Source organism: Homarus americanus, unplaced genomic scaffold (genome assembly GCF_018991925.1).
Source record: "Homarus americanus isolate GMGI-L3 unplaced genomic scaffold, GMGI_Hamer_2.0 scaffold26351, whole genome shotgun sequence".
NCBI classification, from domain to species: domain Eukaryota; kingdom Metazoa; phylum Arthropoda; class Malacostraca; order Decapoda; family Nephropidae; genus Homarus; species Homarus americanus.
The window spans coordinates 3,453,731-3,468,749 of record NW_024724368.1 but is presented as its reverse complement, the minus strand read 5'-3'; the positions used below and the strand labels follow the sequence as shown (position 1 = coordinate 3,468,749).

General features: G+C 38.7%; 1 protein-coding gene across 1 annotated transcript in view; it reads right to left on the bottom strand.

Moving 5' to 3' along the window:
• Positions 1-421: 421 nt before the first annotated feature.
• The window catches only part of LOC121864166, a 21,031-nt gene continuing 6,433 nt past the window's right edge, over positions 422-15,019 (bottom strand). Inside the window, exons 2-10 of the mRNA XM_042363153.1 lie at positions 10,332-10,364; positions 9,307-9,372; positions 8,526-8,836; positions 7,926-8,086; positions 7,540-7,652; positions 6,449-6,695; positions 6,002-6,163; positions 3,303-3,406; positions 422-1,748 (exon numbers count right to left, since the gene is read on the bottom strand). Coding sequence (XP_042219087.1) covers positions 960-1,748; positions 3,303-3,406; positions 6,002-6,163; positions 6,449-6,695; positions 7,540-7,652; positions 7,926-8,086; positions 8,526-8,836; positions 9,307-9,372; positions 10,332-10,364 — 1,986 coding nt within the window. The 3' untranslated portion in view covers positions 422-959. The remainder of the gene's footprint in view (positions 1,749-3,302; positions 3,407-6,001; positions 6,164-6,448; positions 6,696-7,539; positions 7,653-7,925; positions 8,087-8,525; positions 8,837-9,306; positions 9,373-10,331; positions 10,365-15,019) is intronic.

Sequence of the window (15,019 nt, the reverse complement as noted above, 5' to 3'; positions counted from 1 at the left end):
TACATGACAACAACCTGCTCTGCAAAAAAAAAAAAACACTCTATATAACTATTGACCAATGATACTACTACTTCAACATAATGGGGTGGAACAGCTGCATTATGTTCTTGTTAACATCATATGCATACCTGTGTTACAAGAAAAAACAAATATTTAAGCCACATTGTCGTATTTAATCCGGTTACTGGGAGATTTTCTAACCACAGAAAAAATCTACATGTTTTTATTGAAATGAATCCTGAAGAACATCCGGGTATGGTTCTCGTATAATATATATCTGTAATATATAATATATAATATATAATATATATATATATATATATATATATATATATATATATATATATATATATATATATATATATATATATATATATATATATATATATATATATATATATATATATTATATATATATATATTTATTTATTTTATATAACAATCTATCACTTTACTGATTATATAACAAAATCAATATCTCTTTCCCCCCTCACAATTTTTAAGCGTTATGTAAAATCTTACGCCCAAAACTTATATAAATTTACTACAACAATACAGTAGTTTGGGTTACTAGTCTCACTTCACAAGATATTAAGCTTCTCTCCGTGCCCCATCAAAATATTCATTTGCAACAGTTTCCAAGTCAACTCCAGTATCACCACACATTAAATCTTTTGCCGGCTTAAACAATGCTCAAAGCAATTTTCATTGTAAACATTATCAATACTGATTTTTTTTCTTACACAAAAGAAGTTTTAATCACATGTACTGTCTTACACATTCCAATATTCAAGTCACTGAGGAAATGTTTTTACACAATTTCTATCCTTCATATTTGGCTACTGAAAATAAAAAATAAACCTTCTTGTACATCAGGTGACATACTGTTCTGTTGGAAGATAATTGAAAGACATACTTTTAACAAATCTGTACAACAATATAAAAGGCTTCAATACAATTTACAAGGAGGCAGCCATTGCTTCACCATCCCCTTTCCTAAAGCCTGGTATACCATTCTGTCTGGAATGTGTGGACGTTGACAAGTCTGTTGGCTGAGAGTTCAAATCAGATTCACTTTGATGAGTCAAGGTGTGTAATTTAGCCTCTCTCTTTTGGTTCTTGGAGTGGAGTTTCAGTATGTTCTGTACATTCTGACAGTGTCCTTTTGCCTCAACCTGATGTTTCTTTTCTAATTTGTGGCGAGAATAATAACTTGGGTTGGGAGAAGACGATGGAGAAATACCAAGTCCAGGTAAGAAGGTTTGAGGAAAAACTTGGCTTGGAGAAGAAGCATGTGAAGATATTTGACTGGGCGAAGAAGATCGGGAAATGGTTTGGCTTAGAGTAAGGGGTCGAGGTGACGCCTGACAGGGTGAGGAAGATCGAGAAATCGTCAGACTTGGCATGATGCGAGGGGATGAAGCCTGGCTAGGAGAAGTGGCACAGGATATAGTTAAATTTGGCATAAATATTTTGGTTGAAGCTTGCCCTGGAGAAGATGCTTGAGACGTCTGGCTTGGGGATGATGATCGGGATATTGTGAGTCCGGGCATGAATGGGCGAGAGCTAGTGCTGGCTGGTGAGGTGGTGACTGAAGCTGACTCATTCCAATGAGTGGGGACATTGGGAGAGCTGGCTTGTGGAGATCCTGATTTCTGGAAGGTGAAGATGAAGTCCTGAAGTTGGTGGATTGCACTGCGGACTCCATCCTCCTTATTTTGCAATTTTGATCTCTCTGAGCATTGTGCCTGTGAAGTAAACATAAAATGCTGTCAATTAACTTTCAAGGGTTCTAATCATAAATTGGTTTTACCTAATAAGCCCTTTGTACAGGTACTGATAGTTAGCCTTTGGTACTTTAAAAGTATCAGGTAGAGTAACAAGCATGACCTCCCACACCCCAAGTATAGCAACATTATTACTTTTGATTGCTACAACATCTAATATACCAGATCAAACTCCAAAGAACCACAATTTTGGCAACTAATGACAAATGATAAAGCTAATAATCAAATTTATCTCGAGATCTTGTTGTAATACTTTAAATCTATGAACCACATTTGGTTAAAACCCAGTGTTATTTGTCAGTTTTATGGTCCATGGCTCCCAGGTCAACATAAGAAAGGTATGCATATCTTTGCCCCACTCCCAATTAATAGAGACAAAAATGAAGGATTAAGACCGTTTTTAAAGTGAATGATACTGGATATACAGAAATCATTATGCCTAAGGAGAGATATTCTGTATGACATCAACTGAATTTATAATGGAAGTTTCCTCCTATTTTGAATCCCACCACTGTATTTCCTTTAGAACCATAGATCAGACAACTTCATTCAATAAGCTGAGCTAAATACACTCTCACAATGTTGGGAAATACAATTAACATGAAAATATTGATGACCGCATGGCCAAAGTCACATCTTGAGAAAAGTACTATAAATATACAGTATAGGGATAAGTACCTGAGTTTCAACATGAATGAAGCTAAGCATGGAGCATCTGCTGAATTTCATTCATGTGACTGGGATTGAGGTGATCTGATCTGGGAATGGTACTTTGCAGCCGAGTCAAATGAGCATTGTAGAGCGGATGTGTTAGAGAGGTGGCCAATACTTGCAGCTTTTAGAAGTAATTGTTGTATTCATCGCATAAATCTAATTTCCAGATTATTTCCAGTCACTAGTGTTGGAGTCCTGGAAACCTTGGTTCTTCAATCTATAGTTGTCTGACTATATCTGAACCACTGAAGCCAGGCATCAGGTTATAAAAACCATCTTTTAAGAGAGTGAGTTACTTACTATAAAACTCAGTTCCCCCTGACAGTGTGGGTTATGTTAGCTCCACACATACTGACCTGACCTGCCAGTGGGACCCAAATAACCAACACTTGCAACATCATGTAAATTAAGGCCAAGCTTACATTACTAAACCAAACAATAAGAACTGAGCAACTCTGCTTAAAAACTTTTTAAGTATGAAATGGCTGAAGCTGAAGCTATTGGTAGCTTCCTGTAAAAGACACTGCTGACTGGGAGGCATCTGTACAGCAGTCACATGTGGCTTGTGAGTGGTAATTTTTTTAACCCATTGTTTAAAGGTTATACAGGTAGTTCCAATGAAAGAGTATAACTAATCAAAGAATAATCTGTGCCACTAATGTTGAGGGTTTCCTGGGTCTCCAACCCACAGACTTAGTTATACAAGTGTGACTAAAACAGGGTATTAGGTCATAACACAGAATAATAAGGATAAATAATTATTCATCTTGAAATAATAAAAAAAAAAGATGATTGGCCTACTTCTAGGGCATTGGCTAGGTGCTGTTTCCTTTCTTCCAGCTGTAGCTTAGCGATGGTGAGCTCTGCCCGCTGACGAAGCAGCTGTTCCCGCACTGCCAGAGCCTCTGAATGAGCAATGACAAAATTATAAAATAATATCTTATCATATTAATATATGACTTGGATGCTCATACTATTGCAGCTGTACAGAAAAAAATCAACCATGTACATTTCCAACTGGCCACTGATTAGACTAAGAAGCATAAACATTCATATTCTACACAAACTGTACAAACATCAAGGGCAGATACAAATAAATCATAAGAGTCTACCTGGGTCCTGGAGATATATATATATATATATTCCATGATGATAAAAAGATAACCTGAAAAAAAGATACTTACACTTTTTCAATTCCTACAATGTCCTTCCTATAATAAATTTAGGTGGCTGGAGAGGTGCTCATCCCCTGATTCTTAGCCTTTAGAAGCTGGTGGGTAATTCTGCCCCCTTGGCGAGATGCTAGTCCACTGAAGGGATGTTTCACAATAACAAGTGCAACCAATAGTGTACAGTACTTATTTATATTCTTGGTCAGAGCATAAGGGTTAGTAGACAAGGGGGTAACTCATTCTTCTGCTTTGGTCAGGCATCAAACTCATGAACATTTGTTTGCAGGGAGAAAACTCTACCAACTGAGATATGGGGTCACAGTGAGCTATGGAGCTGTTGGGTTGATATATATTTGTGCATAATAATCTACAAATTTGTATTCGAAAAAAGCATATATACACAAAAGCATGTAAGTAAGCATCCTCAACATACTGTATACTGAACAAACATGGAATTCCCACGACCTAAGCTGTTGCACCGCCAGGGATGTTATCACCACAATCAATCAGTCAATCATTCATCAGGAGAAAATTATATTTAAAAGTCTCAAATTAGATCATGTTTTGGAGCCTATCTTAGACACTGTAAAATTTATTCACGTAAATGGGTAAATCTCACCAATATGTCAAGTGTTCGCTCCTCGGCCCAGACACACGTGAGGAGTGTGTGACCCTACCAAACATCACAGGTTTCCCAGTCCTCAGTGTCCTCCTGTACTAACATTAAATTGCCCAAATGGCTGATGAGCGGCAAAAACTATAAAAAAAAAAAAGACAACTCCCTGCTGATTTGCCCACTTTGCAGGTACAGTATAGTCTGCATTTATGCGGTCAATTGAACCCGTGGAGGTCCGCGTAAAGCGAGAAACGTGTAAACGAAATAACAGAACATATGGGATTAATTGAAATAGAGACTGGGCCGACCCCCAAACTCCACTTTTTCCGACACAATACATACGTTGTAGTAAAAATAACATCTTAATTTTATGATGGTATGCACACACAATTAATAATTAAGAGAAATATCAATAATATTAGGTTTTTTAACACTTACGTTAGTAGAAAAGCTGGGTCGGCACACGTGGATGGCGGCTGGTTCCGAGGCAGAGGGCAGATTAGTTGCCCCCCGGGGAATCACTTTCAATACTCGCAGAGGTTTGCAGGGCCTCCCAGACAAACCCCTCAAAGTCCATATCCTCACTGTCACTATCACTATCACTGACTTGGGCTGGCTGTGGTTGTGGTGGGTTGCGGGCGAGGAAGTCCTCAATACTACGTTGACGACTAGCATTGATGTTGTCGAGATAGATCTTGATATACGGCTCCATAACTTTCGTCAGATGGTTATTAGACACTTCATACCGATGCTTGTCTGGGTCATTGTCAAGGATGAGCTTAATTTTCTCCCCCAACGCAATGATTTCCTTCACATTATCATGGCTTGGTCCAGGTAATTCAAGGTTTTTCTCGGGTGGTGGGGGTCCAGCGGAAGCCATTGTGAGGGGAATAGCGGGCACAAGAGAACTGTATACGCGAACTGAGAACAATGAGACAGGCCCGGCTAGGTCAGCGACTTCTACCCTCTGGTGGCAGGGCACGTCATGATACATTAGACCAATCACAGCTAGCGACGAAGGGAATGCATGGGTGGTAAGGATGCGTGGCCCAATCACAGTCCAATATGTCATATGATGTCAGCGATAACGTAAGAGCGGCCTAATGCGCGCCACTTACCACGTATGGTCAAGAATGGACAGCGTGAGTTAAAAATGGCGCGGCAGTCTGGACCTCTCCAGCCGCTCGCCGCGTAAATGATGAAATTTACCGCGTAATTAAAACATTTCATTCTGGCAAGGTACCGCGTAAATGACCCAACGCGTAAACAAAAACCCCGTAAATCCAGACTATACTGTACAATAGATGGTTCTTGAGAATTTTTGTTTTTTAAAGCTGCAGGAACCAATGAAACTATAGTATTAATGTAATAAATGCACACAATACTGTACACTGAGCAATACAAATCCTGGGTGGGTTCTAGATTTAACATTTCTTGCTGATATGCTGTAGCATAGTGCAACTGGAGCCAGTACATGTCAAGTGTGTGTTACAGAAACATGACCGACCACTCAAGCAGCTAAGAGGCTGATCAATGGCGAAGTGGATAAAGCAAAGTACAGTGTCTTTGCATTCTGTCCTGGAGGTGCTTGGCAGTGGTTATGTCTTGCAGTCATTGATGAGGCTCCACAGGCCATCAATATGCAATAGTCCTTAACACTATTAACTAATATTAGGAAAAGACAAAGACTTTCAGCCATTACCTGGACTTACCTCTACGCCTGCTATGGTGCTGAGGGTCATTGTTGGTAGAGGCCCTCAGTCCCAGCTGTTCACAGGTAAGACAAAGCCAGCATGGGGGAGGGTCAGCATCTCCTAAATCAACACACTGACCATGATATATAACACCACACCCATCACACTGAACATCAGCACCTGAAGGAAGAGCAAAGTTCTGAACAAATAGTTACAAGAGTAATTAAAGAGTGTTGTCTGAAAAGCTTATGATAGAGTGCGGGCTAATTATTTGTATTATGTTTTTCTTCTTAACTAGAGGAAGCATTCCACCGGAGTCGAGTTTTGCTAAAATCTTGGTATCAGAGGAAGCACAAGATTCTGTAGCCATGTATTTCAGAAGTTTAAGTAAAATATAAGTGTTGAAGAGATTGGGATGTGATTCTTAGATCATAAGATTTATTTATGGCAAACTTGGCTATTTACCTTTTATTTTGCACATTGGGCATATCTCTTCTGATGGCTGAGATGATGCAGAAAATTCATCCTCTAAAGATTGTGGTGAGGCGGGTTGTGAAGGTGGGCAGGTGGTCAGAGGTGAACAAGAGGACTGTGTTGGGGAAACTGGACGAGACTGTGGTTGTGATGGGGGTTGGGACGGTGGTCGCACTTTACGTCGCAATGTAGGAGGTGATCCAGCACCCGAGGTGAGCCAAGCTCGACGTTTTCGACGCTACGGGATAAAGTTATGTGGTAAATTACATGCCATAGGCATATTCAGAATCATGAACATAAGGGAAGATGTTAAAATTGTGTCTTATTGCCATCATCATGCAGTACAGTATGCTCCTACTGTTGCAAAACCCAATCAAACAGCCTGGAAAATCTAATCCTATCAGGTTATTCAAGTTTCTTCAGAATATCAGTGGTCTATGGTAGTTTTTGTGTAACTCCATTAAACCAATAACTGGCTCCCACTTCAGGAAGTACGTAGGTCAATGATGCTCTTGCCCTGCCTCTTATTTTTGATTAAAACAATGTGCCACATGGCCTGGCACTAAAGAATTCCATGGTTAGGAAATATACTGCATCCCCAGACTGTGTCCACAGACTCCTGAGACCTAAACATAGGGCTAACTGGAGCAGCCTAATTTTCCAACCCTTCAACTCTTTTGCTTGCAGTCAAACAGTTGTCAGGCTGAATGAGAGGAGACAGACCTGTAAGTTTGTATCACCTGAGAGCTAAATTTAAAATATTTCATGTACAGTAGAAGGTTAGCCCCTTAAAGCCTATCTCAACTAAGGCATTCAAGTAAAGGTGAAAGCTGACCCTTCATAAGGACACCACAAATGCCTACTTAATATCAATATCAGGACAAATTGATGCAATAGAGTGGGGGCATACAATAAGTGAAAAGTTATAGGAGTCAGCTTCAACAGAATTAGGAAAAAATAAAAAATAATAAAAGAGAAAAGTGAAACAAAGAAAAAGTACTAAAGAATATACCATAACTGCTTGAGAATATGAAAAACATCACAATTACAACATTCGTGTACAGTATTTGGCTTGTACTTACTGTCTCCGGCTTTTCCCATATTGTACTTGAGAAAATGTGAGAATATGCATTACGCTTCCTTCTTTCATAACGTTTGGCCAGAACCTCCTCACATTCTCGCACTGTCAGTAAACCTGAAGTGAAAAAAAAGGGTACTGAACTAAGGTAAACAATGGTCCAGACTCTTCAGCTACTGATGATAATGTTAATGCAATATACAGTACTGTATATCACACCTTAAAATCGTATCTTAAATTTTCAGTAGGTGAAAAGCATGAGAGAGGCAATGATGGTATTCTTGTAAATCAGAAGTTGGGTAGTTGTGTAGATGGATACTGGGCAGTAAGTAAAAGTTCTCTTACACAGTTTTAGTGCTAAACCCATGAAAGAAATGATGTGGTACATACCAAGAGCATGCATGAATTCATCCTCTGTCACGAGATCATGTATGTCCTCCTGAGTATAGTCCGCAGTTGGTGGTTGAAAGTTATGTAATCGCTTTTCCGGAGAGTACCAGAAGCCGGTGGGACTGACTGGTCCACTTGAGTCATTTGCTTCCTCTGCAACACTGTCATAAACTAAAATTAATATTTAACTAGAAATATTCATCTGGGATATTATTGATCATTAAAAAAATAAAGGATTTAACTTGAAAATTACACTCTTTGAGAAAAAGGAGGAATTAAGTGATTTGTGAGATATCCTTCTCAGAACTCCTATTGGCCAGCATGGATCATTACAGTAAAAAGTGCCTAAAATAATGCTCGCCAGGTGAATCACTGGTTAATATGTGTACAGTATCTAATAAGATTCTAAGTACAGGTATACTGTATTATAAGTTCTATTCTGTATTCTTACACACTCCAACTGTTTTTACAATAATTAAAAATGCTTGGTAATTTTATAAAAAATAATATTAATTATACAAAACACGTTAATAATGCCATTTTTATTATGACAGATGACAAGTGTGTGGTACAAAACATAAACACCTGGTTGTAACTCACCCACAAACAGCAGGTTCTTCAAAATAATCGTCTAAACTGGCAACCTGTCCTTCTTCAGTGTAGTCGGAATAGGGCGGAGTGGACACTCCAGTACCTAAGACATTTGGTGAACTCTTACAGGATTGTGTTAAACCTTCTAGTGGAGGTTCCTTGGAAATTTTGCCTTCATGGTCTTGTGCGTCATGATTCAGCTGTTCGTCACACAGCAGATCTATGTCTTCCTTTCCTTCATCTTTGTGCAAGTCATTTTGCTTTTCATGCTTGGGCCGTTCATTGTCACGTTCTTCTCTAAGTCTTCCAACAACTAGTTTCTGGATCATGAGGGTTGAGGTAAGTGCAAATTACAATAAAATTTACTGAGATATCACAAGTAAAATCAAGAATATGTACTACTGGTATTATCATCATCATAGGAGTAAACACTGGCACAGTAAACTATCAATAGTGTATGAAGTTTTGTTCTCTGTTAAACTTAACTTCTGGAAGAAATTGAGATATATTCCTGAGCCAAAGACGCTTCTGCAATTTTCACATATGCTACTAAAACCCTGACCTAACATATTTTGTTAAACTGTACAGGTATAAGAGTATGACTTTAATTTAATTCAGGATATTTTCTTTAGCTCTGCTCACCCTACTTCCAGCTGTGAGTAACCCTCCTCCCCAATCCTCCACTGAGGAATTCTGTAGCTGTCATTGAACATAGAATCAAAGAAATGTGTTATGACTTTAAATGCAGACATGATTACCAATGTATGACAAGAATACATTTAAGATTTACCTGGCTCTCATTAATAGAGACAAGCTGACACAAAACATCTAAGATCTCCTTTTGTATTGATAAATTCTGAAAGATCAAAAGAGAAACACATTAACATTTAGATACAGTACAGGCGTGAATATTTCTAATACAGTACATACAAAATGTAAAGAAACAATTACTAATGAAAACATGAAAAACTAAATAACACAATACAGTGATACTAATGGTTCTTGGCTATACTGTTACTCTATATTTCTAGTACAGTATTGATGTCTCATAAAATTTATACCTGGTGTGATCTGGATTACCTCACTCTACAAAGCTGGATTACAAAGAGAGATAAGAAGAAAACTAAGAGTATTTGTCAGTAAAGTAGTTTTTGTGCTGTATCTTGAATATATTGTACTGTATTTACATAATGAAATACAGATAACTCATTATCCAAGGTATTAACATAATACCAAGGTGATAAAAAGGTTTGTTACATGAGCCTAAATATACTGTACAGTACACTGTATACTGATACAGTAAATAAAAAACTTGAGCACCATACCCAAGCCTACACCACCACCAATCACTACCACCACAACACCAACCATCACTACCACCACACCACCAACCATCACTTCGACCACACCACCACCACACTAAAAACCATCACTACCACCACACTACCAACCATCACTACCACCACACCACCAACCAACACTGCCACTACTACACCACCACCAACCATCACTACCACCACAAAACCAAACGTCACTTCCACCACACCACCAACCATCACTACCACCACAACACCAACCATCACTTCCACTACACCACCAACCATCACTACCACCACACTACCAACCATCACAACCACCACACCACCAACCAACACTACCACCATACCACCAACCATCACTGCCACTACTACACCACCACCAACCATCACTACCACACCACATCATCAAGACCGACCTTCCTTACCACGGAAATGTGATGTTGACATAATCTCTCATTAAGAAACATCAGCAAAGAAAAATTACCCAAATACTCACGTGGGGTTCCTCCTGCCGTCGTCCTATCAGAGCCTGTCAAAGTAAAGTATCGAGTGTTAACCTCTGCGGGTGGATTATCATACGATGTCCTCCATCACTACAGTGCATAAATATTAATTATTATACAAGCTTATGTTCTGCGGTGATGATGTAAAGGTACAAAATTAACCTTACTTCTACACATTATAAATATAAACTTAAAAACTTATATTACTGTTGATGTATATTATTTTACCAACGTTACCTTTCGCTTAAATAATAAAAAATACAGAAGTTAAAAATAATACATGTAAACTACAAGTATAATGTTGGGGTCGTGGGAATTTGTAAAAGGCAGGGGGGGTATAAAGTATTTATGGGGCGCGGAGCAAAGCTTTAATCTAATTGACCCATAATTGGTAGACAATCAATTATTAGTTGTTTGCAAGACGAAAAAATACACAGCGTAATTAGTCTCATCCACGCGTGTGGGGTGAGGCAGGCATAATATAAAGCGAGTACAATACAAGGCTTATTATTACTCGCAATCTCTAGTAATCGGGTCACGCAGTACACAATCTCGTTCTTTAAAGTTTTCTCTATTCATTTATCAGTTATGCCATTTTTCCGACTATTTTCATCGTTATCCTCCATAATGCTGCCCATCCTCCCCACCACAGTCCCTCCACCTCTTTCTCGGCCTCCCAAGGGACCGTATTCCCTAGATGTAATACCCGGTGAAACAATCTTCGGTATTCTCGTCTCGATCATTCTTGCCACATAATCGACTCATCCATGTAACTTATCATAGGCTGCTGGGTGTTCTAGTCCATCTATTCGTCATTTCTTCTCCATGCATTTCTATCTTAAGTACTGTATTGGATTTTCAAAACATGGAATTTCTTGTTTCGCGTATTCTGCACCACAAAGTCAATGTCATTTACTTTCACTGTTCAATATTCTACCATCTGGTCCCTGCGTTACTGTCCTTACCATAACAAAGTTAAATAAGGGCGAGAAGATACATCTTTACTTCTATTACTGTTGAAATGTAGATCCTAATTTCAGAAACATTTGTTAATCGTTATTGATGGAACATTCACAACGTAGATTCATTGAGTTAAATGACACCCTTAAATAATTTAGTATTTAAACAGATATTTGATATTGCCGTATTCTAGATATACTGAACGGAAATCATGAATGTACTGTAAGTCTATATATAGTAAGAGCGAACAGCGGACGATATTAATACAGTACGGTGAATAAGGCACTACGAGAATGTCTCCACAGTAGTTTAATAAAACCTTCCTTTAATAAGAACCGAGCTAAAACATTTACCTTTGATGTTCTGAGTGGAGGGTTAACTGGCCATGAAATAAAACAAATACAGTATATTCTTAAACCCGCACTTCCCTTGTCCTTAATCTACGCACTTGAGTTTATTTACATGATAAATATGAAGTACAATATGGCCGCCATATCACCCTCGCCAACTAGGTGAAAGTACAGTAGCTCTTACGTAACATAATATCGCGAGAAAAGGTGGACATGTTCGCGCATTACATTTCAGATGCCAGAAGTAAAAGCATACAGGGTATCTCGGAAAATTTGTTCTACATACATCCTTGCATATTTTCGTGAAGGCATGATTGTATGTAACTTGTTCTCTGTTGATGTGTGAGGTCTCCCATGCTGCATGCACAAGTGAGAACAATGTTGATGTACAGTAATACAAACGTTCACGAATCCTCTACAAAAATCTGTAAGGCAGTGTGTATACAGTTTTTGACACCCTGTACTGGATATAGTATATACGTCACTTAGCAGTATAACTCTTATCATTGGTTAATCTCCGGTTGTTTGAAAATGATGCAACACAATAATATACTGCAAGAGTTGGCTACAATTCAATATCATAAATAGTCGGAATTCTTGCTCGGGTTTTAAGGGGAGAAGTCCTTTGTGATACCGGGTTGTACCGGTGGGAAGGCTTGGGTTGGGTGCACGGACTGAGCAAATAGTTTTCTCAGTGAGGGAATCTGCTCTCTGCTCTAGTAAGTCAGGATTTCACTTAAAATATTTTAACCTACGCAGCTTAAACAAAAGAGCATCGACTGTGCTACTCGCATTTTTGAGTTATCAAAGCAGCCATTATAAACATACATACATACATACATACATTCATACACACACAGAGATGTGATGGAGACATTCTTTGATGCTTACACGAGTTTGACGCAGACCTAAAGCTGAACGGCTGTAGCGAACCCAAGTGACGACAACAATGGAATAAAGTGGGCGAGCCGACCCGGAGTGATGTTTGGTAAGACACGCCTCTCATAAGACACACTCCTCTTTAAACCTGACTCGTCCGTCGCTTGGGTTAAATACTTTTTTTCTCTATAACTCGGGATGAGAGAAGGCATTTAATTACGGTACAGTCGGACTGAAACTACGACGTAATTTAAGTTTTCAGAAAGCAGTTTATATCACCAGTTACAGGATACATAAAAGAGAGAGAGAGGGGGCATCCTGTCCTGGTAAAGAAATGCTGCTGATACAGAGACTCTTGCACCTGATGCCATACATGACGACCACCTGAACACAACTTCTGGTGGTCCAGCAGAAATCACGGGGCGTGTAAAAAATATTCATGAAAAAGAGATGAATCGTGTACAGTTCACAGCAATAATAATAAGTAATAATTTCATTAATATGATATCATGCTACATATATCATTAACCACAAACACTGGAAATAATGCTACAATAATATACAATTTTCTTCGGAGAGTAAAATATATAAATAATCTCAAACGTCCATATTTTTTTTTACATCAATGATTTATATTTTCCACCATCCCCACACACACTCAGTTATCCCTTGGTATGTGTGTTGGTTAAAAAATCACCAATAAAAAGTAAAGGTGTAATTTTTTATCTATTTGTTTTCTTCATTTTTGTACCTGTAAACAACGTATTTAATCATTTCAATTTCAATATAAGGTTAGGAATTTTGAAACATGAGCATGTAAGCAGGAGGGCTCACGAGAAGTATTGACCTTGTTAACTGAAGGTTGCTAGAAATATTTTACACACGCGACCAAATTTACGGTGTTGTGAGCAAACTGTTTGAAATACTGTACCTAGTGGAGCGTGTTTGAGTTCTGCGATGTCACCCTGGTTATTTGTCGGCTCTATGCATGGATCAATACGTGAAATGAAAGCAATAACTTGTGACTGTGAAACTATTATATAAAAAAACAAGGTGAGTGGAAACTGTTGGTGTATTGTGTGTGGGCTGACAAGTACAGTATAGTTAAAATTGGGTTAGGGTTATGTGCTTCAAGTGAAAGATGAAGTGTTTTTCCCAACTCAGGTGTAATGGACGTGCAACTCTGACAGGCTATTATTTCACAGCAACGACAGATCACGACTGAGCAGCAGGAATTCGGAGAAATGATAAAGAAAGGAATGAGGAAACGTGTGGGATGTAAAGGTGTCTGGACTCTGGAGATACGAGTGGATAATGTTTATGTTAAGTGAGGTACTACTTAGAAATGATTTATGGCAGCACAGATGGAAGACAACGACGCCAGGACACCGACAAAGAGATAAAGAGATTCTATATGGGTGGGTTTGTGAGAAGTCTCGAGGTTCAATGTTATAATACAAGAAGAATGATGGTGATTCCTGGGTACTGAAGGGGATATCCACGTCATTCTATTTCCATTAGAACTAACAGTGAATTCTCCTTACGACTCTTCTTTACTCATTTTATCACTATTTGTATTCACATTCATTACCAACTTTCTCATAGCACACATTCTTCCAAGCTCAGTCACTAACATCTTTTTCTGGCAATCGTTCACTAGACCAGTGTGTTATACATAGATCAGCTGACTACTAATCTTCCATTTGCATCCTGTGTCACCGCTCACCAAGCCTGCTTCTGTCACTTTTGCTTCAACCTCTTATTACCCCGCCCGTGACAATATAGTCCATTACCCTCCTCAATATGAGCCAGCTAGCCTGTGTTTAAAAGTAATAATAGTCGTATAATATTCACAAGAGCTTTCATAAAATCCTAACTAGCTTACAGATATCCTGACAACAGCGACAGATGCATCAATCCTAACTCAACCTAACTCTGGTGAACTGTGTATAACGCCAGATCCGCATGACTTGACGCCCTAGGAACACTCGTATATTCCAATGGGTCAGACAAACTTGAGTACAGGCCATACTGTCAGAGCGCATCCTCATGTGTACTTTCCCCTAGTTAATGAGAAAAGAATCGGGGGCAGGTTCTGAAGGATAGTTCTAAACTTCGATGAAAGTTTGGTTGAGTCGGGTGGGGAGGGGGGGGGGCAGGATTAAGAGCCAGTATGTTAATTTCCTCCTAAAGAACCAGACTGGTTTATCATACTGTACAGTAGGTCAGAGCAGACAATAAATTTACATGACCCGGAGGAGAAAATCACAAAAATAACATGAAGGATGATTATTAGTAGGGGAGAGACTAAAAGCATACAGTATGTTTAAATACTCAATTAAGATATAAAAATAATCCCGCTCATTCTCTCATGTCTCTCCAGTGTACAACATATAACTACCGCTTGTTGCCACTATGAAGACTGAAAACTTGAAAAAGGGTTGGGCGCTAAATACGAGTCGTATTTAGTAGGCAGCTACCAAACAGAGAGG